Source organism: Schistocerca cancellata, chromosome 3 (assembly GCF_023864275.1).
Source record: "Schistocerca cancellata isolate TAMUIC-IGC-003103 chromosome 3, iqSchCanc2.1, whole genome shotgun sequence".
NCBI lineage: Eukaryota > Metazoa > Arthropoda > Insecta > Orthoptera > Acrididae > Schistocerca > Schistocerca cancellata.
Genome location: NC_064628.1, coordinates 120,399,287 through 120,424,431, shown reverse-complemented (window position 1 = coordinate 120,424,431; position 25,145 = coordinate 120,399,287). Strand labels below are relative to the sequence as shown.

General features: G+C 39.8%; 1 protein-coding gene across 3 annotated transcripts in view; it reads left to right on the top strand.

Annotated features, from left to right (window-relative positions):
• The window catches only part of LOC126177135 (glycerol-3-phosphate acyltransferase 1, mitochondrial), a 406,498-nt gene that overhangs the window by 63,797 nt on the left and 317,556 nt on the right, over nucleotides 1-25,145 (top strand). Inside the window, exon 1 of one of the 3 annotated variants that reach the window (XM_049924402.1) lies at nucleotides 16,890-17,177. The exons of the other annotated variants lie outside the window; for them this stretch is intronic. Within the exon in view, the coding sequence (XP_049780359.1) occupies nucleotides 17,116-17,177 (62 nt within the window). The 5' untranslated portion in view covers nucleotides 16,890-17,115. Of the gene's footprint in view, nucleotides 1-16,889; nucleotides 17,178-25,145 lie in introns of those variants that run through there. 3 annotated transcript variants of the gene reach the window in all.

Sequence of the window (25,145 nt, the reverse complement as noted above, 5' to 3'; positions counted from 1 at the left end):
ATTGGGGAGAGGCTACAGCCCTGTCTCACTCCCTTCCCAACCACTGCTTCCCTTTCATGCTCCTTGATTCTTATAACTGCCATCTGGTTTCTGTACAAATTGTAAATAGCCTTTCGCTCCCTGTATTTTTACCCCTGCCACCTTCAGAATTTGAAAGAGCGTATTCCAGTCAACATTGTCAAAAGCTTTCTCTAAGTCTACAAATGCTAGAAACGTAGGTTTGCCCTTCCTTAATCTAGCTTCTAAGATGAGTCGTAGGGTCAGTATTACCTTACGTGTTCCAACATTTCTACGGAGTCCAAACTGATCTTCCCCGAGGTCGGCTTCTACTAGTTTTTCCATTCTTCTGTAAAGAATTCGTGTTAGTATTTTGCAGCTGTGACGTATTAAACTGACAGTTCGGTAATTTTCACACCTGCCAACACCTGCTTTCGTTGGGATTGGAATTATTATATTCTTCTTGCAGTCTGAGGGTATTTCGCCTGTCTCATGCATCTTGCTCACCAGATGGTAGAGTTTTGTCAGGACTGGCTCTCCCAATGGAATGTTGTCTACTCCGGGGGCCTTGTTTCGACTCAGGTCTTTCAGTGCTCTGTCAAATTCTTCACGCAGTATCGTATCTCCCATCTCTTCATCTACAGCCTCCTCCATTTCCATAATATTGTCCTCAAGTACATCGCCCTTGTATAGACCTTCTATATACTCCTTCCACCTTTCTGCTTTCCCTTCTTTGCTTAGAACTGGGTCTTGATGTTCATGCAAGTGGTTCTCTTATTTCCAAAGGTCTCTTTAATCTTCCTGTAGGCAGTATTTATCTTACACCTAGTGAGATAAGCCTCTACATCCTTACATTTGCCCTCTAGCCATCCCTGCTTAGCCGTTTTGCACTTCCTGTCGATCTCATTTTTGAGTCGTTTGTATTCCTTTTTGCCTGCTCCATTTACTGCATTTTTATATTTTCTCCTTTCATCAATTAAATTCAATATATCTTCTGTTACCCAAGGATTTCTACTAGCCCTCGTCTTTTTACCTACTTGATCCTCTGCTGCCTTCACTACTTCATCTCTCAAAGCTACCCATTCTTCTTCTACTGTATTTCCTTCCCCCATTCCTGTCAATTGTTCCCTTATGCTCTCCCTGAAACTGTGTACAACCCCTGGTTCTTTCAGTTTATCCAGGTCCCATCTCCTTAAATTCCCACCTTTTTGCTGTTTCTTCAGTTTTAATCTACAGGTCATAACCAATAGATTGTGGTTAGAGTCCACATCTGCCCCTGGAAATGTCTTAAAATTTAAAACCTGGTTACTAAATCTCTTTCTTACCATTAGATAATCTATCTGCAACCTGTCAGTGTCTCCAGGCTTCTTCCATGTATACAGCCTTCTTTTATGATTCAAGGTATAGGTCTACAAATTATCACTTGATTAAACTAAGATTCTGCTACATGTTCAAGACCCCACTATATCCGCAACACACTGCATGACTAGGGTTTCAGAGGCCAACTCCGAATCCAAATCTTGAAGCTGTTATCCCACTGGTTATTTTAAGATCAGTAATTCTTACATTAACTCTAATTCATGAGTGCCACAGGCTTCTGTGTTGAGTGTGGCTGTTTTGCTGGCTGGGATAATGGTCCCATTGAGACTGTATGGCCCAAGCCTCATTATTATTGTATGTCAATGACTTGAGAATTTATTATAACTCTTCCAGTGTTAGATGTTTTGGAATGTTAATTGCAGGGCTCCGTAAGGGTAACTGAATCCTTTGCTCTTAGCTATAGCTTCCTACTTTTTGCTAGCGAAACATGCTAATGAATTTCTGTTGAAGTAGAACTGTCCTTCCTTATGCAGAACTACTCCACCACTGTGACATGCTCAATGTGCCTCGGTCTTGTAAATGTTTGTTAAAACTTGGCACTCACTACAGCCTGAGAAACACTTTCCGTGGCACAGACTGTTCTACACATTTTAAACTTCGCAAAGCCTTTGTCTTATTTAATCTGGATTACCTGATACCTGAGCCTGACTCATGGATCAGCAGCCCCTTCTTCATTACAGCTGGTAGCTGTGGTTGGTGCCTTTTGGGCGAACCTGATACAAAGCCTCCTCGTAGAGGCTGGGGTTCCTCCACACCTGGTTAGAGATAATCAGTTGCAGCAGTTATGCAATCCACAACTTACCTGAGCATCCAAACTATCACGTCCATTTTCCTGGTAGGGTGATTCCACTACTTCAGAAGAGATCCATGTCTCAATAGCAGTTCGCGCACAACCCCTCTTGACTACCACTTTCCCTCAGCAAAGCCTTTTGAAAGGAAAAATCTGTGACCCTCCCATCCACCTATGGTGTATACTCAACCCAAAGATCTGTCCACATCTATTCATCAGTCAAAAGGCATTGGCAGACACTCCATTTTTCAGAATTTGTTCCTTTCAGTTTTTGGTGATTTTCCCTCCTTGGAAAACATTTTACTAACTGCGTAATGGTCAGAGATTAAACTGATTTTAAATACTGTAAGTCATAAAATACACTCCCTACTGAACAGGCGCAATGTATTTATGACAGAACTTGTGGCCGGTTCCTGGTGGCCTGAGAGACTTTCTTAATATGTAGTGAATCCCAGGGTAGTAACAGCAGAAAAGCAATCTGTTCCAGAAACCCATTGATCACAATGCTGACAGATCTTATTTCCAAACTCCATGATACAGGTTAAGGGGGGGGGGGGGGGCATTGTGGTGTTCTGGATCCTGGGTCACATTGAAATTCCAGGGAATGAACTTGCATATGAATTAGCTAAGGAGGCTACCAAGATGGAAACTCTAATCAGGACCCAACCTACGGATGAAATTGCATTGAAGATTCTAAGACTGGGTATAGGGAATAGTGTGCATGACCACTGCCAAAGGCCATGAGCAATAAGAGATACAATGGCAGTTACAGAGTATTCTCTTTGAATATTTCACAGAGAGTAAATTGTTCTTTGTTGGCTCAATTTTAATCCCAGACTTTTCTGACTTGGCCACATTTTCCGTGATGTAGTCATGACACTCAGCTCTCAATGGGACACATCTTGATAGGTTGCTTTAATTTCAACATTTTGCAGCAAACCGTGAAAATTGTGTATGCTGTTTGTATATCCTTATTGAAGGTGTTCACCATGATCTCGATAGTCACTGTATGGAGATGATGGGGGTGCAGTCCGCTGCATGATCAACCTGGAAGGTTTCAAACTTAATAAGCTTTTGCATTTCTTATTGTTTTAATCTGTGGAGGTTATTTTCTTCTTCCTGCCATTTTAATGATTTTGCCATTATATCAGTCATGTACGGTGACCTCAAGAAAACGGGTGGGAGGTGGCAGAGGCCTCTGACTACTTTTGGCTAGTGCGCTCTTCCCCCACCTCAAGATACTTTTTTCCATGTTTTCCATTTATCTGTCTTATCAATGCAGATTGATTCGTTAAGGATTGATCTGGCTGGCTACTGGTTCCTTCAAGAGGAACACTACTATCTTGTTACCTGTGGTCTTATGACCCATGACCCCCCCCCCCCCCCCCACCAGTTCACTCCCATTAATGTAGTCAGATCCACAGACCGTGACCTGTTGAGTAATCCACACATCGTGATCTGTTGAAGACACTGAAAAATTAATGCTTGTGGAGATCTTAACCAGGATAAAAACTGTAGTGAAGTCAGAGATCGGAATACATCCAGCAAATAATTGAGGACGTAGGTTGCAGTTGATACACTGAGATGAAAATGTTGGCACAGGAGGCGAATTTGTGGCAGGCCATATCAAACCAGTCAGAAGACTGATGGCGAAAGAAGGGAAAAAATTTTATTATGTGGATGTTCTGCTAGGGTCGTGCATTATATTTACGTGAGTATAGACAGTGGTAGGAGAAAAAATAAGTGCAATATATATAGTGCCATGCACATTCCCTGCCCTCACTCCACACACACACACACACACACACACACACACACTGTATTGATGATACGGCCCAAAAGAGTGGTCAAGTGGAGCTGGAGGACAAGTAAAGGAGTTGAAAGGACAAGGACCAAGGACGAGGAGAGAGAGGGTCACGAGGGCAGGGATACGAATATGTGTGTGAGAGAAAAGGGGGGGGGGGTTATGGAGGGGGCCTTACAACAATGCAGTCAGAGGTATGAGTACACACTTAAATAGAAAATGAGGACTGGCAAAGGAGACAAAAGAGGAAAATCATCAGTGAAGTAATGTGAGGAGTAAATAGCTGATGGGAATTTGGGGTTGGGGAGGAAAGGAAAGGAAATGAAATGAGGCAGAAATGGGTGACGGACAGGGGCTGATGGAAGTATAGGCCATTGAGATTATGGGACCAGAGGACATGTTGAACACACAATTCTCACTTGTGCCCTTCTGAGAATATGGTGTTGAGATAGAAGATCCAGAAGACACTGATTGTAAAGCTGCTATTGAAGCTGACCTTGTTATGTTCAGTGGTATGCTCTACCTTTGAGTCTGTACTGCCTACACAAAAGATTTTGCAGAAGGTGCAAAACAGTCACACCATAAACCAACTCAGCTGCAGCAATAACACAGTAAAGTGTGACTGAACTATTCATAGGTGCAAAACAGTCACACCATAAACCAACTCTGCTCCAGCAATAACACAGTAAAGTGTGACTGAACTATTCGTAGATTAACAGCTTTTTATCAATTTTCTATACGTTACAGTGGAAATGCTATTGAAAAAATAATGTTACTGAGTATTGCACAATGTTTTGAACAGCACTTAGGAATGTGTATGTATTAGAAAAGATCATCTTAATGGAATAGATACTGTTGGTTTTTTTTCACACACACACACACACACACACACACACACATATTCATGTTTTAATCATCCCCGGCATGATAAATAGATGTCTACAGGAGTTACATGAATCAACACCACTCATAACCCTTTTGACTCACTTTTAAAATCAGCGTCATGGGATAAAATTATGCAAAGGGAACACGCTTTGTACTTTTGCTGGCTATGGGGAGCATTCTAATTTTATAAGAAGCTACATTCAGCTTCTTCTGGAGGTAGTGATCCTATGCTTTCTGTAGAAGCTTCCCATCTACCCTCAATCCTGGAAATCTGTTGTCTTCTGTTTCACCAATTGTGCCACCAGCGTTAGAGAATGGAATTATGTATAAGGAATTAGATGTTCAGTATTTTAAAGCTGTTGAGATACTGAGTGTTGGTTTATTGATTCTCTGACATGAACCTTTAGCAACAACAAAGATAAGGCATTAATGTATGACAAAAAAAGCAGTGATCTTAACCTTGAAGAACAACATATTGTTGTATCTCATTGGGATGCAAGTTTATATCCTATTGGCAGCATAAACCAAATTTCATCTTTCACTTTTTTAAATAAGACTGAATTGATGTCCTGCCTTTGCCTTAATGGTCTTTGCAATTAACAACCTTTGTTAAGTCACAAAAAATACACAATTGCTACAGTTTTAATCAATAATCTCTGTTGTCCCATGCATGGAAGAATTTATTACTAGGTCTGCCAATGAGCCTTTCATAAAACCAAACTGCAAAACTATTAATAACTTTTGCTCATAAAAAATGTCCATTACCTTTTTGTTCATTTTTAAGAATGGAAGTGTCATGTTTTATTGGCCGGTTTCTGTTTACTTCACCTCACCACAGAATATATTTACCTGTCTCGATATGTCTGAAAAGATGTGTTACATACCTAATTGAGCAGAATATTAATGGAGATTGTACAGATATCTCCAGTCTTATGATCTCTCAAGTTCTATCAGCGTGATTGAGTAAACCAAAGTTGGCAATTCAGTTTTTGTACAATATTGCTGCGAGTTACCCAGGTTTTGCTAGCTGTGTTACAAGGCAGTGACTACACATAATATCACAGCTCGCAGCATGTGAAGACTACCACCACATCAGTTGCAGAAAAAATGGAATCAATAATTTGACTGGACACTCACAAGTGTCCCAATCTTGTATAGTATTTGACCATAAACTTAGAAATATTTACACTTCAGTTACTTAATAGTTGTAGTTTCTCTTTTATATGTCCAAAGCTTGTCATTCACTGAACAGAAAAAAAAAATTCTGTAAGAAATATATGAAGTTGGAGTTGTGCTGGAAATATTAATTCCTTTTTCAGACAGTATACAAGGAAACAGAATTTGCGGGGAATGTAATGGCTGCTGTAGCAGCCAAGGAGGCATGTTGTGATTCTCAGGTAGTTCAGTGTGCCAACTCCCTGCATGCTATAACCTCGCTGTTGAGCTCCAGGGTGTTGCTTCGGTGGGAGGGTGAGCGGCTTGATGTGACAGACAATAAGCTCTGTCTAGTAAAGGCCACGACGTGGTCATGGCATACCTCCTTCCAGCCATGTTGATGGAATGATGTCCTGCGTACTCGTCTTCACATAGGCAGCAGTCTAATGACACATGGCTTCTTGCTCCATGAGAGGACCCTCCAATGTGTGGTGGTTATGGTATACAGATAACTGTGCACCATATTTTGTTGGACTGTGTTTTATTTTCCAACCAGCAGGCTGCGGTGGATTTGCTGACGGATCTGCTCTGTCTTTTAAGTAATATTCAAATGAATGTGATTCAAATTTGAAAGTTTTGTGAACTGTCCAGTATTTTTCTCAAGATTTTAGGAAGATGGTTTTAATGTGTTAACAGAGTACCTGGCTCACCTATATTCTTTGTAAGTAGTCAGCCTTTCTTTTAACTCCCTTATCATTTTATTTGTTTTAATCTCATGCATAGCTACTTTGACTCTCTCCGTTGTTTTAGATCATGTGAGATAGAGTGATTGTGTGGTCGATCGGAATGCATGAGTGTGAAACAATTTTCAAAATTTAGCTACATTTGTTTGTTTTAACAAGTGTAAGGGCGCCGATGACTTCGCCGTTGAGTGTCCATAAGCTCAAAACTTATCATCATCGTCATCATCAGTATACAAGAAACAATAAAAAATGTTAATAAAAGGGGGGGGGGGGATATCACTTTGGGAACATGACAATTTGTGTACATAATTGGTTACCAGACCTAAAAGAGGTGGAAGAAAAATGGAGTAAAAGTTGGAAACACAAAAGATTTGTTTACCTTTGGGAAAGCAGTTATGAAGTGTAACTAATAAGATTTGTTTTAATTGGAGCTTTGGTGGAAGAAAAATAGAGGAAAAGTTGAGAACACACAAAATTTGTTTACTTTTGGGAAAGCATTTGTAAAGCATAACTAATAAGATTTGTTTTAATTGAAGCTTTGGCAAATAATGCTATTTCTTCATATTTTTCAATCTTTAGAAAGTTTCGATTGGATGGAATAAAATATTTCATTATTGTTGTTGTGGTCTTCAACGCAAAACCGGGTTTGATGCAGTTGTCAATTGTACTCTATCTTGTGCCAGCCTCTTCATCTACGAATAAATACTGCAACCTACATTCATTTGAATCTGTTTAATTGTATTCATCCCGTGGTCTCTGTGTACAAATTTGCTGTATGTAGGACAGGCAGGTTTAGGGCATTTACTATCTAAAAACTGCAAAAGGGGTTTACTGAAGTGGAAACCAGTGTCAGAAAGGATAATAACCACACTTTTTAGAACAATTCAATGCTATGCAGCTACTGAAGTGGCTGAAGGAGAATTGAAAGATGCATTTTATATGGAGCTAAATGCCAGACCAAAGACCTAAAAATTTTAATGGGAGACTTGAGAACAAAAGTTGGTTCAGAAAACAAAAGATTTGAACACATTGGGGGATACATGGCTTTGGAAATAGAAATGCACATGGTGAACTGCTGATAGATATGTGCACTGAGTGTGACATAGTCATTGGAGACACATTGTTTACACATGGCAACTCCCATAAGATGGCATGGGTCTCACCAGACCGTGTTACTGAAAATCAGATCAATCACATAGTCATTAGCTGTAAGTTTCGACACTCTCTGCTAAATGTCAGAAATAAGAGAGGAGCAGACGTTGAAAGTGACTACCACCTGGTTTTGGCTGAGTTCAGATGAAAGATAGTGGCAAATAAAACCAAACACAATCTCATAAGCAAAAAAATATATGTGGCAAGGTTAAAAGACCAACATATCAAAGAAAGATTTGCCCTTGAACTACAAAACAAATTCCAGGTCCTCTCAGATGAATACTTTATGCAAAAAGAAATTGAAATAGGTTGGCAAAAACCTAAAGATAGCTATCTAGATGTTGGAGAGAACATATTAGGGTTCAGGACACGTCAAAGAAAAGAATGACCTGTGATCACAAATGGAATAAAATCAGCTGCAGCAAAGACAGAAACAAAAGTTAAATTATTGTAAGCAAGAGAGCAGAAGATTGAAGTCATAAAGAATAGACGGAGGCAAACAAAGGAGTGAAAATGGAGATAAGGTGAAGTAAAAGAAAATGGATAGAAGAGCAGTCACAGTTAAAAAAAGATGCAGCAAGACAGGGAATATAAAAGAGCTGTCCAATATCACCAAACCGCTCTCAGTGAAGAACTTAAGACGTGAAGGGCGAATTAAGAGCAAGGATGGAGACACTGCTACAGAGATGGGAGAAGCATTTCAAGGAGTTGTTAAATCGCAAAGACAATCAAGAGGAACAGGTGAGGGATGTTCCAGAGGAAGTCCAAGCAGATCAAGATATAAATCTGCAGTGTCAAACAAAGGGCAAAATTAAGAGTGGTTTGAGAGGCGCCACGCCTAGACAGCACAGCACTGGAGCTGTTAAAATCCAATATCAAAAGTACTATTAAAATTCTCCACCCCTTGCTGAAGTATATTTGGCTGAAAGAGAAATCCCCAAAGGAGTGGAAAAGTGAGTTTGTGGTGAAACTCCCCCCCAAAAAAGGAAATTTGTGGCGTGGTATTACATTGCTGTCAGTGTGCAGTAAGATCATTACCAGAATTGTTTTAAATAGGATTAAAGACTCAGTCAGTATCGACTGCATAAAGAACGGGCTGGTTTTTGGACACAACATAGTTGTGTTGATATTATTAATACTCTTAGGATAATATTAGAGCAAAGCAAGGAATTCCAGGCAACCATGTACCTGGCATTCATTGATTTTGAAAAGACCCTTGACTCTGTGAAACATCAAGTGCTGTGGCAGGTGTTATGGAAGTATGGTATACCACAGAAGATTCTAAACATCATCATCCTTCTGTATGATGACTACAGCAATTTTTTACTACACAAGGAAAATCTCACAGATCCAATAGAGGCAAAAACTGGAATCTGGCAGGGTTCTATTTTGTCACCAATGCTCTTCCTACTTGTCCTTGACTTAGTTATGGCAAGAGCCACAACAGGCAGGACACAAAGAATCCAATGGGGGATTCATGAAGATCTGGAGGATTTGAATTTCACAGAGGATACTGTTTTATTAGCTCTAAAGCTCACAGATATGAAAGCTAAATTAAACTCACTGAAAAAAAGAAGCAGAGATTGCTGTGTTCAAGATAAACATAGGTAAAACAAAGGAAATGACAATAAATTTTGGGAACATGAAAGTGCCACCACCTGTAGGGTAACAACAAGTGGAGATTGTCAATTCATTCCTGTGTCTGAATAGTGTGGTGACAGGAGGAGGTAGAGCCAGAGAAGATGTGAAGAACTGCATAAAGAAGACAAATTCTGCCTTTGTACAATTGTATCCAATATGGAGAAACAGAAAGATCACAGGCAAAATTAGAATTTGTATTTTTAATACAAATGTGAAGGCTGGCCTTCTGTATGACAGCGAGAGTTGGAAAGTAGATAAAAAGATAACACCACAGTTACAGAGAGTCATAAATAGGTGTCTCTGGCTCATAATAATGAGGATTTCTGGAGAAAATCAAATCAGACACCTGTGGAAGGACAAATACATGATAGAAAGTGGAGGTGGCTGGGGCATACATTGAGAAAGCCAGATGGAGCAGTCAAAAAGAGGGCATTGGAATGAAATCCCCAAGGAAGAAGGAAGAAAGGCAGGTGTATAGGTACATGGAAGAGGATGGTGGAAGAGAAAGCAAGGAGATATGGCAAGACCTGGGTGGAATTGAGGGAAATGGCCAAAGTCAGAGATGGATGCCAAGTTCTCCTGAATGCTCTATTCCCCATAGGGCACAAAGGAATTAAGTCAGGTAAGTCCATGCTACTCTATCCTGTGCAAGCCTCTTCATCCTCAAATAACTGTCACAACCTACATCCATTTTAATCTGTTTACTGTATTCATCCGTTGGCCTCTCTGTATGATTTAGACCCTCCACACTTCCCTCCATAACCCAACTGATGATTTCTTTGTGTCTCAGGATGGGTCCCATCAACCAATCCTCCTTTTAGTTAAGTTGTGCAATAAATTTCTTTTTCCTCAGTTTGATTTAGTAGCTCCTCATTAGTTACTTATCTACCCGTCTAATCTTCAGCATTCTTCTGTAGCACGACATTTAAAAAGCCTCTTCTCTCTTCTTGTGTGAACTGCTTATTGTTCATGTTTCACTTCTGTACATGACTACACTCTAGACAAATGTCTACAGAAAGGACTTCCTAATACTTAAATTTACATTAGATGTTTAAAAAATCCCTCTCTATCAAAAATGCTTTTTGTGCTACTGCCAGTCTGCATTTTATTTCCTTTCTACTTCAACCATCATCGATTATTGTACAGCACAAATAGCAAAACTCAACTACTGCTTCTAGTGTCTTTATTTCCTTATCTTATTCCTTCAGTATCACTTAATTTAATAAGACTTCTATGTTCCATTACCCTTGTTTTACTTTTGTTAATGTTCATCATATAATTTCTTTTCCAGACATAATTCATTCCATTAAACTGTTCTTCCAAGTTGTCCGCTATACCTGACAGAATATCAGTGTTATCTGCAAACTTTGAAGTTTTTATTTCTTCTGCCTGGACTTTTAATTCCTTCCACAAATTTCTCCAGGGTTTCCTTCACAGCTTGTAAATGTACTGATGGATTAACTTTGGGGATAGGCTAAAACCCTGTCTTACTCCCTCAATTAATCCTTCAATTTCATGTCCTTTGACCATTATAACTACAGTCTGGTTTCTGTACAAATTTTAAATAACCTTTTTGCTCCTTGTGTTTTATTCCTGATACATTCAGAATTTCAAAAAGTATTTTACAGTCAACACTGTCAAAAGCTTTCTTTAAATCTACAAAAGCTATAAACATAGATTTGCCTTTTTCAGTTTAATTTCTAAGATAGGTTGTAGGATTGGTATAGCTTCATGTGTTCCTAAATCTCTGTGGAACCAAAACTGATCTTCCTTGAAGTTGGTTTGTACCAGTATTGCATTCCGCTGTAAATAATTTGCGTCAGTATTTTGCAAACATGACCTATTAAACTGATGAGTTAGATAACATACACACCTGTAAGCACGTTTGGCTTCAATTGAAATTGGTTTAATTACATTATTCTTACAGTATGATGATATATTGCCTGTCTTCTATATCTTACACATTAGATGGAATAATTTTGTCACAGCTGGCTCTCTTAAGGATGTCAGAAATTCTGAGGTAATATCATCTGATTTGATTTGATTTCATTTTGACAGGGAAACTAAAACAGCTGACATCTAATCCGCCACTGCCCGCACCGAAACCGAGTTTATTGTGCGATATCGCTCCCTGTAGGCTATATCTAGTAAAGCTAACCATTGCCCTTAAATAGTGCAAGGAGTCCCTTTACCGGTTTTTTGTTAGACACAATTTCTTCAGGTCTAGTTGTCCTGAAGATTCTGTATCTTTTGCTCTCTAATGCCATGCATTCGAAGGTTAGGTGTGATGCAGTTTCTTCGCCCTCATCACAGATCCTACATTTAGGATCTTCTTCCGTTATACCCATTGTATGTAGGTGTTTTTTGAAATTCCCATGGCCAGTCATGAGTTTGAACTCTTTCCTGTTCAATCCCAGGATTATAGAGCTTCTTTTAAAGCATGGCTTGGGCATCATTATCTTATCATGTTTGTGTTTATGGATGTTGATCCAATATTCTATGTGCTGTTTCCTAAGCCAGTTCCATAGTTCTAGTTTGATCATAGCCTTGGTGATTGTCAGGAGAGGTTCTGGTCCAATAAATGGAGTCGTTTTCCCCATCCTGGCCAATCTGTTGGCTTGTTCAATGACTAAGTTGGCCAGTCCCTGCATCTTAGCAAGATCCTTAGCTGCAACCCACTGTTCTACTTCTTCCACCACACTACGACTCCACAGGAAATCCTAGGTCTAACTACTGTGGTGTATATCCTGTGCATACCTCTGGGGCTTAGGCCCCAGTTTTTACCACGAACCCTTCTGGTACTCACTAGAGCACTTTTTGCCTTGGAGCAGATGCTCTTAATGTGAGGGGTCTATGTTAGTTTCTCATCTAAGGTTACCCCTAGATATTTCACTATCCCCCTTTAAATTCCAACTTGAGTGTTGGATATGCCTCTTCATAAATAGAACCACAATAGTCTTCTTAGGATTAACCCTCAGATCCTGTTTAGTGCACCAGTCTTGCACAATGTCCAATCCTCCTTGTGACATATTTCTAACGTGTCAGTAAATTTGCCAAGTGTTACTATGACAAGGTCATCTGCGTATCCTTGGCAGAAGTACTGTCTAGAATTTAATTCCGCAATGAGTTCGTTCACCACTTGATTCCACAATAAAGAGGACAAAACTCCTCCTTGTGGGCAACCTCTAGTGGTGTTAATTACCATCTTTTCATTCATCATGGTAGCCTCTACCTTCTCCTCCCACTAGGAATGCCCTGGTCCATCTATATATAGTGGTTCTGGTCCCTAGGTCATGCACCTCTGCTTCCCTTACCATGGAATCGTAGATTGTGTTACTGAAGGCCCCCTCAATATCCAGGAATATGCAGAGGGCTATTTCTTGGAAGTGAAGTGCTTTCTCCACCTTCCCAATAAGTTGGTGGAGAGCTGTCCCACATGATTTACGTGGTTGATATGCGTGTTGGTTTGAATGTAGAGGGGCCCTAATCAGTCTCCTCTCCTCAACGCATACATTAAAAAGTTTTGAGAATGAAGGAGGACAGACTGATTGGTCTCATATCCTTGGCCTTGGTATGATCAATTCTCTCTGGCTTTGGAATGAGGACAACCTTCACTGCCATCCAAGCATTGGGAATGATTTCTACTGCTAGGCTAATCCTGAATAACCTGCATAGGACTCTTACAAGAGTCTTTCCTGCCTGTTGCAAGAGAGCTGGAAAGATTCCATCTGGCCAGGTAACTTGAATGGTTGGAATGTTCCCAGCGCCCATTGGACGTTACTGAAGTCCACACACTCCTTGGCCGATTCAAAGTCCTCTTTTCGAGTGCCTGAGAACCATTGTCTCTCCGGGATCACACTCTGGTCTGTGTTGTCCGGCAGAGCATAATGAGGAAAGTGAGGTTTGAGGAGCTGTTCCAGCATCTCATGTGCTGTCTTTGTATATTCCCCATTCTCCTTCCTCAATGTACCTCCTGGATTGGTTGGTACTCTAGTGAGGATTCTGTGAAGTCTGGCTTGAGCAGCCATGCTCTCCACTTCCTCACAGAATGCTTTCCAGGATGCCTTCGTTGCTTGTCTGGCCACAGTCTTGGCCGAAAAATCATTTATTTTGTGATAACCAGTTTCAGTCAGCTTTTGACCATCCTCAGACCTTCATGTCATGATGGTAGACACTGGCGGTGGATGGAGCGGGTTTTGCAACTCCATGAGGAATTGATGTTAGTGGAGTTGCAACAGCCACTCCATTCACTGCCACCAACACCCACTGCATTCGCTGCCACCATGTACCATCATGGTATGAGGATCTGAGGTTGGTCAAAAACTGACTGACATTGGTTACCATAAAATAAAAGTTTTTGCAGTCAAAACTGTTTGTGCCCATTTTTAGAGTACATTCTGATGCAGTTCTCAAACATCAGAATGGTGTGTTCTCTTGCAATGGTACAGGTCACCTGCAGGTGCTGTTGCCAAACAAATGAGTGCACATTATTAGATAAAAGTTTCCTGTATGATTTGTCAATAGATGATGGCAGACTTACCAGGGCTCCATTTCAGCAAATATAAACATCCCACACATGAGAATACCTTTCGCACAAGTCAGAATTGTGCTATCTTGGTAATTGGGATGCAGGGCCTCCAGTAGTAGTTGACATACTCACAGCCTGCTATCAGTGTGTATTTATGTGTACTACAGCTTATCAGTGTAGGTAACTTTCCTTCGTACTTTGAGCATCCAGTGCCCCTTCCTCATGCTAGTCTCTACCCTGTCCTTCTGTGACATGTGGCGAACAGACATATATGTATAGGTTTGTGGCTCCAGAGTGTCGCAGTGATAACATTCTGAATTATAGTTGGTCACTGGTTTTTATTGTTTTTCCATCACTGCATTCGTGAGTTATCGTTATAGTGTGGCCCATTTATTTGCTGTTAAAATGTGCAATTATCGACAGCGGCATGGTCACGTACTTTTTGTTGCCTACGGCAATTGTAGTTGACGGTTGTGGTAATCCATAAATATAGGTACTCGTGGTACACCCTTGACACAGTTGTACGTGGGAAGCCTAAAGCCTGCAGGACCTCGGAGCTGGAGTACATACGACATGGCCGCAATCAAATGCATTGATTGCGTGCGCTTCTTGCCCATTCTGTCCTCCATTGTCACGCTGATGGCCATTACAAAGTCTAATGATATTCATCATAAGACGTGTCGAACTATTCTAACCGTTGTAACAATAGCAGCTATCTTTTATTCAGTCTTTCTTGAGTGGATATTCTCTTAGATCAGTGCATCCGGTGGAAAAAAATCATGACTTTGTTTTACACCTTTCTATACATGAACTATGACCAAGAGCTCATTACCTATCAGTTTCACCGTAGCTGTTAAAAAGTTCACAATAAAGGACGCCGAAGTGAAAGGAGGAATTGGAACAGTTTTGCGACCCAAAGCACTATTTATCCTGCCCTTTTCTTTCTTCAACGCCAAAGATTTTGTTGTTGCACACAAACAAGTGGTTTGGAAAGAGTTATTCGTTTACGTGTGTCTCTGTGTTGTCTATCTTCAAAAATTGTGCCATTTCAGTTGTTTCAGCATCTGTGTGACACTGTCATTTGGATCAAATAAACCTGTAACCATTTGTGTGCTGCTCCTGTCTGTATACGTTCAGTATTCCACGCTAATCCTATTCGGTACGGGTCGCATACACGTGAGTAATTTCCTACAATGATCGCACTACTGATTTGTAAGCAGTCTCCTTTGTAGACTGATTGCATTTCCGTAGTACTGGTGTTCTATCAGTAAATCTAAGTCTGCTACCTGCTTTACCCACGACTGAACCTATGTAACCATTCCATTTCAATCCCTGCAAAGTGTGACACCCAGATACATGTATGAGTTTACCGATTCCGATTCCAACTGTGACCCACTGATATTATTTTATACAGGCCACTATGTTTCTTTTTTTTCGTTTTGTGAAGTGCACAATTTTAAATTTTGGATCATTTAAAGCAAGTTGTCAATCTTTGCACAACTTTGGAATATCATTAAAATCTGACTGAATGTTTGTGTAGGATTGTACAGACGGTACATCATGTGCGAAAAGTATGAGGTTACTATTAATGTTGTCCGCAAGGTCATTAATATTCGGCATTAACAGCAAGGGACACAACACATTTCCCTTGGGTACAGCCGGACTTATTTCTACCTCTATCGATGACTCACCATCCAACATTCAAGATACAGTAACTTGCAGTGTCCTCCCTACCAAGAAATCCTCAACCCAGTCACAAATTTCGCCAGGTACCCCATACGATCGTACTTTTGATAACAAGCGTAGATGTGGTACTGATTGAAATGTTTTTCAGAAATAGAGGGGTACTGCATCTACCTTGACAGCCTTGATCCATGGCCTTCAGGATGTCGTGTTAGAAAAGTGCGCTGTGTTCTCGAAATCTATGCTGTTTGGCATGGAAGAGGCCATTGTCTTAGAGATACTTCATTATGTTTGAACTCGGAATATGTTCTAAGATTCCACAACAAACGGATGTCAAGGATATTGGATAGTAGTTATTGGACCACTACTTCTGCCCTTCTTGTAGACAGGTGTGACGTATGCCTTCTTTCAGTTACTAGGCACGGTTTTTGTACAATGGATTGTAGTTAACAGAGAGACTAACTTAGCCACGAATTGGGTATAGGAGGGATTCCATCACGCCCTGTGGCTTTGTTCAGTTTTAATGATTTCAGCTGTTTCTCAGCGCCACTGACAATAATACTTATACCAGTCATCCTTTCAGTGGTACGAAGGTTAAATTGGGGCAGTATGCTCGGTTTTCTTTTTCAAAGGGACATTTGAAAAGAAAGTTAAACATTTCTGATGTTGTTTTACTACTCACAGTTTTAGTTCTTGTCTTGTCCATGAATTAGTGGACTGACCAGAGGACCATATGGATATGCGTGTGTATAATTATTCTGATGTCCATGCTCGCTCGTGATAGATGTGGGTGGAATGCTTAATATGTGGTACTTTGAAAATTATTTGTTGCTGCGTCTGTACTTCTCAATTATACACAAGATTTATACTTTACATCTGCCCTTCCTGTATGAAACGTTTCTTGAACATGCATGCGTCCTCAGTTTCGTCCATCTTCGGGCTATCGCTTAATGGTGCTCGCAGACGTGAATTCGCAGTTTCTTCACAGTCGGGGTTACGGCCAGAGTTGTCAGGCGGGTCACGTCAACTCCTTGTGGCGATCACGCCACTAGAAGCGTTTGGCACGGCGGCCACCAGGTCGCTCTGCCGGCAGTTGCCTGCCCGCTGGCAGTGGGTTTCTGCCGGCTGCTCGCGCCGCAACTGCCTTGCGTCAGTCAACTTGCCGAGCATCAGGGTCTCTGCACCATAGGTTGTCAGTGGTGTGCGTACGCTGCGCTGACGCTGATAATAAACGAGCTGCAAGAATACTTCAGTGTACCCCATTTGGACAAAGAACAGTTTCATAATAGTATGAAATTAACATATTAGCCAAATTTCCAAATACTTTTAACACGTCTCTCACAGCATATTACCCCAAATGGCAGGAATTTTAGAAGCGTTTCTATTGTGTGCCGTCATATCTTGGCTTTTCTTCAAGTGGTGAGTGAACTCATGCTGTTATTTGAACATACAATATTTTACATTTTAAACTGAGCCTTTTCGGGCATAATTGGCGTACAAAGATTTTTACGTTCTTCAGAGAACATTACTGTTTTTACGACTGCAGCTGGCTTTTGACATTTCCCTGCATTTTGACGCGCGCTCTGCTCGCTATGTATAATCAATAGCAACAATAGAGGATTCTGTAACGTAAAAGGTGCGCTAATTCTTTCAGATTTTGCAAACTCTTTTGACAGTTGGTTCAAAGTTCTTTTGAATAAAACTTACTCACTTTTAACATGAAACTAAATCCTCATAGCAGTCGTAATTTTTTACGTGTCGTCGTTTTTTTTTTTTTTCCTTTTAATTTTAATTAGTATTCCCCTTGCCGATTTTTGCATTCGGTCGTCTATCATTTTGTTTTTACGAATTTTGTTTACCTACTACTTTCTCATGTAAGTTATGTAATCGTCATAAAATACAAATCTGACAAGTCTACTGGAAGAAATTATTACGGGAGTTCCACAGGGCTCGATCATTGGCCTTCATGTTAATGATTGCTATTTTGTTTGATTCAGAAGGCAAATGACACAAGAACTGTTATGAAGCTGAGAAAATAAGCATCAGTAGAGAAAGTAGCAAATGATGAATGTGTGAAAGTTACCGACTGGTTTTACACAAATGTACTAGGTTTAAGATTCGAAAAAACACAGCTCATCTAGTTTTGTGTTTTCAGAAATATACCACTCCTTGTTAACCTGGTACACAACAATAAATAATGAGGAGGGCTGAAAATTCTAAGTACTTAGGTGTGCATACAGAAGAAAACTTAAACTGGAAAAAACCGCATAGGATACCTGTTAAAGCTTTATGATCGATTACTTTTACCGTAAGAATTGTCAACTTTTAGAATACTGTAGTCAGTAAGTTAACATATCTTGAATATTTTATTCGCTGATGTCTTAGAGGATATATTATGGAGTATCTCGTCTCTTGGCTCAAAAGTACTCTTTGCACCAGAGAAAGTAATTAGAAGTATATGTGAGATTCACACATGTACATCTTCAAGTCATGTTTAAGCAGCTGCGAATATTAATCACAGCCTCACAGTAAATTTAATGACTTACGAAATTTGTCATCAACAACCCTTATGAATTTCAGAGTAACAGAGATACTCACAAGTACAATACTAGAAGGAAAAACGATCTACGTTGCCCCGTAATGAATCTAACATGGGCACAGAAAGTAGTGAAATATGGAGCTATAAAACTCTTTGACAGTATACTGATGGGAAAAAAAGTTTGACACACAGCTGAAGTGTTCTTTGGCAGCTTCCATAGAGGAATTCTTGAATAGCAATAATTAGTCATTTTTACAGAAAAAAACTATAAATGGCCAGCATGTAATAATGATATATATATATCACCTTTTTTATATAAATATGTTTTATGTTTGTTCTCTTGACACTTTCCGCATCATAACGTGTATCGTATGATCAGTGGAACAAGTTAAGTAACTACTTTGACACTCGTTCTTTTCCAGTGAACATACAGAACGCCGACATAATTTTGCACGTGCTTGAACAACACGTGCATTAACAGAGTAGAAGGTGTCAGTTAGATATTTTACATTGGTATTGGAGAATGTGTGATGCTTGCATTTTCGGAAATTTGTTTGAATCTCATACTGCCTGCAGTGTATACAGACAGACATAAAAATGCCTTCCCTTCTATAGTGACTTACGCCCCTTGTTACAGCAACAGCGTTTGGAGGACCATGTACTTTTTAAGTCAACACGGGCTTTGAAATACAGCTTCTTAAAGCGAAAAAGACTTAACGAAATGTTACACACTTTCAGGTATTTGAATATGCGCAGGTGCAAAGAGTTTGTGTCAATACTTCCTTTCTTCCTAGTATGCAGTGTGTGTGTGTGTGTGTGTGTGTGTGTAAGAGAGAGAGGGGCGGGGTCAGTGTATAGAGCAAGGTTTAAATGTTCATATCGAACAAAAGTCGACACTTATCGAAATAAAAGGTTTAGGAGATTTGATAAGTCAAATCAACTTTCCCACAAAACGTGTGGCACGCCTGTAGAGAATTAAAGACGTGATAGTGATGACATGTTGCATGTAACGATAACACGAACTAAGTTGACATGAAATCAGTGTGTGTGTGTGTGTGTGTGTGTGTTACTTTGACTCTTTTGAATGTCTTATGCGGTGTGTGAGAGCGCGTGTTATCTAATAGCGACGGCTTTCACTTTCGAACTTTCTTCGGAAGTTATTCTCTCGCAATCAAATTTGAGAATTCGTGGGAGGGTAGGCGGAAAGATGCAAAGGAGGACTGCAGTACATCCCACATTAGACTTTTTTTCCTTCAACTGCGATTATGGAAAAATATCCACTTGTAGCTAAGAAAGTGCACGTCATTATTCTGTCCACTTTTTGCCCTTGTCACTTGTGGGAAGTCGCTACCTGTTTTTGGATCTGTTTGGTATAGCTTCATTTCGTCTCCAGTTTCGATGTTGAATGTTTTCTTTGATCTTCTGGAATGAAACCTATAAAATATCAAAAGACGGAATAACATACTGTATGATGAAGACACCAGAGTTATGTCGTGTAAATGCCAAACCTGTAATTTCAAGAACAAAGTGGTGGATGTATTTCTCCAATAAATCTCTGAAGATTCGGGAGCGGAGTTTTGTGGGCGCCTAAATGGACTTCTGCCTGCAAAAGGAATTCTCCCTAGTCTGAATTTGTTTGAGCCCGCAGAAGATCGCGGGTATGGGAGAAGAGTGCCAAAATGCCTTACTCAATCTCCACCAGCTCACACTGAAATCGTGAAAATCCACGGTCCAGAAATACTTACGTTTCAACTGCATGGCCAACATGATAGAATATAGAGGTTATTGTAAACAATGAACTTGCTTCGGAGATCTTCACGAAGGACTTGAACTGAAACGGTTGGGGCATATGATATTTGGACAGTGACTCGAAATGGTTCAAATGGCTCTGAGCACTATGGGACTTAACATCTGAGGTCATCAGTCCCCTAGAACTTAGAACTAGTTAAACCTAACTAACCTAAGGACATCACACACATCCATGCCCGAAGCAGGATTCGAACCTGCGACCGTAGCAGTCGCACGGTTCCGGACTGAAGGGACAGTGACTCGTTTTTTTATGCGTAAAACATTACAATAGCAGACATCCATCGTGAAATTTGAGAAGATATGGACACGAGCAAGTGAACGATTAATTCGTAGGCGAGTGTGTCAACAGTTCAAGACGTGAGAAAATTCTGTATGAAGGTCAAAACGGACCACTGCCAAGAGAGAAACAAGGAATTGGTATGTGACTGCAGACATTTTCTTGCGACAAAATACGTGCCTCTTTCCAGAGAAAATACATGCCTCTTTCCAGAGTTGCATAAAAGAAACTACAGGTAAACATCATAGGCATCAAATTGTTACTACTAGTTATAGACATGTTTTCTACCAATGGAGGTAGTGAATGCAGGAAAGTAGTGGCAGATACATACATGGTCGTCTAAAACTACAAAACATAGAAACACAATTCCAACGTTCCTGGAAAGAGAAAAGTTCAAATTTTTATGCATTCAGTGTGAGCACCATGTGTTACTCGACAAGTATAAAAACGGAGGCTCATTTCGTGCCACAAACGAAGCAGCTGGTCTCTTGTTATCGAATTCACAGTTTCAACAATGGGATGTCGGAGACTTTCTATAGTGTCAGGCATAGGTGGGATAAAAACGCGGTCTTTTACGTAACCAAAGATAAAAGTCATATGGTGTGAGATCTGGAGACCTGGGAGGCCACCGGCGATGAAGTTCATCTTCTGCACCTCCTCTTCCAACCCAACGGCTGACGTGTAACCTTTTTGACTGTGAGCTGTAAACTAAATATTCAAAACAATTGAAAATGCTTAAGTACATCAGGAACATGTATACCAACAAGATAAAAAAATTGAAAATAGGATGTATAAAGCCCCCGAAATTAAATCCTCGTTACTTTTTCATCACTACCTCGTGTGACCGTTAACACGGACTCCTTATTTACCTCAGTTTAGGGAGGTGGGACGTTTTTGTTCTATTTATTGCCACTTATCATGATTAAGTGTAGTAGAAGCTGTAACATCGACGCATATATTGGTCAGTGCACCAACGTACGTAGAATCTGTTGTTTGCTTGTTATTTTTTAAAAATTTTTTTAGTACATAGTTTGAGGAACTGAGTCAGAAGCTTCCTGAAAATGGTTGATTTATAATAGACAAAGTGTTAATTCATACTCAGTGGTCCACTCCGTAACACCATTCATGACCTGATTTGTCGATTAACCTGAATCCTCTTCTAATAACGTCTAGTTCCTATGCTTGATAATTTCCAATTTAAAATATGGAGTAGGTAGTGAAATCAGTAAATATAGTGTACTTTATGGACCTGAAGCTGATAGATCTGTAGTTCTTTTTTTGTCTTTTCTGTCACCATTCTCGTGGAGTAGAACAGTTACAGCATTTAAACAATTTAGCAACTTTGTCTTGTATTACTTCGCCCCCCCCCCCCCCAGCGTTAACGATTTCAGTCGAAATATCATCATCTCCCAAGGCCATTATTTCCTTTACACTTCAAATGGATTTATATAACTTATTTGACATTTCCACTGGAAGGTTATTATTTTCATTATTAACGGTATAAGATTCATCTTCAATTTTAACTGATGAATTATGGTATTTACCCAACATAAGTTTGTTTGATGTTCTTCATACTCTTTATTGTTTTTATCCTAATTCTAATCAGGTTTTGATTGTACCGTGTCAGATCCTCTCGAAGATATTTTCGAATAATATTGTATAATTAGCCGTGTTCTAACCTACTACACTTATCTTCTGCTTAAAAACTTGCGTTCTCATTGAGATAGTATTTTCTTTTACTCTGTTGATATTTGCCATACATTTTGCTGTTTGTGTAAGTACCACTGTTAAATAATCGCTTCTTTCACCTATATCTGTAGACGTTCACGTTTAGTGGTGTTGAATATGTTGCTTAGTCGAATCTGGTATACCTCCCAGTTGTAATTAACTTCTTGCAGTCAACATTTCTACTTTTCTTTTTGTTAATTTTTTATTCCCCTTGAGCTCGCTCTATTTTTGGTCCGGTTCCTGCTAATTCTGTGATCCTTCGAAATTCTACAGTATGCTACAATTTATTTATTGTCTGATAAATGTATTTATTGTTTGATTAAATACTGTCAGTTCTGTTTCTAGTTTAGTGTGGTCCTTGCCAAGATCATGTTTTTATTCATTTTCTTCTGGAAGAATGTCGTACGGACATTCCGATCGCAGAAGTGTTCTTTAGTATTTGTTTTAGTTTCGCATTAAAAATCCCACGTTATTTTCTATTTGGATTTGCCAGTATTTATCAGTCTCCGTATATATATATATATATATATATATATATATATATATATATATATATTGTCTATTTCTAAAACAATTCTTGCTCTTTTGTGTGAAATACTTTCACTGTATGTAATATGTCACTCTTTCCTTGCAAATAACACTGATCTGCAAAAATGAAACTTCCACTCTTCGCCGCATTGTAAGCTGAAAAGAAACGAACGAATTAAAACTGTATACTGAACGGGAACTCGATGCGGAAGCAAGTTGTGGCAAAGTCAATGTCCAGCACGCAGTATACTTTCACCTGGGGCTGCTAGTCCAGCAGGTTATGCAGGAGGGGGACCCACAGTGAAGTTTCAATAAAGTAAGCGAGAGATATGGGCGAGGCGTATTAGAACGTTCCCGAAGAGTGCTCAACTGACTTCGGTGCCGCGAAAGACAAAGATCCGGACTAGAGCGGTGCCGAGCTCTAGCCCAGAGTTTTACTACGGTAGTTCTCTACAGACGTCCGTTCACGAAGTGTTTTATACAGGAACAGCAAGGTGGTTGTTGAAGCATCGAGATTGTTGGAATGTTGTGTGAGAAGCGATGTTCAAATCCGGCCGTCCTGATACGTGCTTTCCGGGAATTGTTACGACAAAAGGACGTCAAATCCTCGTTTCTTTCTTTCTTTCTTTCTTGTCCGAATTCTAAATGAAATAGACATAGTTTGCGCTTTTCAGTTACCTTTCCCCCTTATCTTGCTGCCCACTTAATAATTATGTTGAGAAGCATTTACATTTTAATAGGATATAGTACTGACGCTTTAGATTAGTACAGTATGCGCAATGGATCGAACTATGTGAAGTCTCGCATGACGACTTATTAGCAAGGTATTTTACCTTAAAATAAGGAAAAAAATTGGAGTTTTAATTTATGTATCACTATCAATTTCTTCCCATCCATTTCGGCCGCGTATTTTGAAATGAGAGAGATTATAACAAATTTTACCAGCCACTGCAGAAATACGGTGTAGGGAAGGTAGTACTATGCTCTGAAAGGTATATGTTCTACGGGGCAATTTCTTTTGGTCGTTATAGAAGTGGTTAAGATTCGATCGGGTCGTTAGAGACCTAACACTAGCTCATGTAGACGAAGGTTGAGATTATAACTTGAATATTTTTTGAAGGAATTATGTTCATTTGAAGCATGTCAGGGACACAACAAAAGATCTAGATAAGGTTGTCTGCGATTTTAACTCGTATCCTCATGAATACCAATGCAGTTTTGTAACTTGTTCAATAAACTGCATAAATTTATGTATACGAAGAAATGAAAAGTATTTATTTTTACGGCGAGTAACGTTGCATTGACCACGCTAAGGCACGTTACGTCTGTATCGTTCAAGGTTTTGGCAGAGAATTGGTTAAATTGCGATAATGAAGCGTAGGTCATCAATAAGAGTTACTAAAATACCGGGCAGTGCACTGAAAATATAAAAGACGATGTCCATGTCTGGGTAGACGATGATTTTTAACTTTTTGAATTCCATACCGCTAAATAGGAACATTCTAAAAGTCTGAAATATATTCAAAAGGCCGAATCATTAACGGCGATCTACAACAAACTATCGCCTATAAATGAACTACGTGCACTTAAACGAACTACAAACTGAATTACACGTCCACATTAGCCTCTAAATTTGTTATTGTACTGTTTATGCCATACCTTTCTCTTGTATCAATGATGCCATACTTACATTTTTTTCTATTAAAAAAAATAATTTGACCGTGAAAATTTTTCGGACGGCGCAGATACATTTCGTTTTTCGTATCTGGAATCTGATTCTCAAAATACCAGCTCAAATTTTATAAGAAAATACTATCCTTCCTTCACAGTCATTCGCACTGTTGTAGTAAATATATAAGAACCCTGTATTATATTACTTCTATCATGACCAAAGTTGCTGACATGCTTCGGTGATTGATCTGCATTAATTCAGTTGCCTCACGTGAAATTACAGGGAACGAAATTATAAGCAGTTTACCGCTGAAATTCAGAATGTTAGTTGCCGGATTGTTATGTCCTGTCTTCAGCGCTGCTGGAAACGAAAAGGATCTCTCTTCAGAACAAGATGGGTGACTTGGGTTTCACCTGCCTACTGGCCAGACGTCCAGGCTGTTTGTTGCCTACGCATGTCTTGCAGCAGGTGGTTGGCGATTCAGGGCGCCGGGCGCACTCTTGACGCGAAGTTTCACTTTGCTGGAGGTCATGATGCGCACATATCAGCCGGGCCAAGGGCGCGTGCTTCGTTGATGTAATCCACAGCTACTGTGGCTCAGCTGCTAATCACGAAACATTAACGCATTTTTATCGGGAAATGCAGCGGTGGTCACCCTCGTTGTGATGACCACAGGAAAAGATACATCAATCACGTGTTCTCCGATTAAATGTCACGCGATACTGCCATGCTGCAGCTCGTGCCGTGGTAGTGAGTAACTATATACCAGAACGTCATTGGCTCCTGTTGAGTCAAGGAGCCGTGTGGATAAAGTGGTGGATGTAGTAACAGACA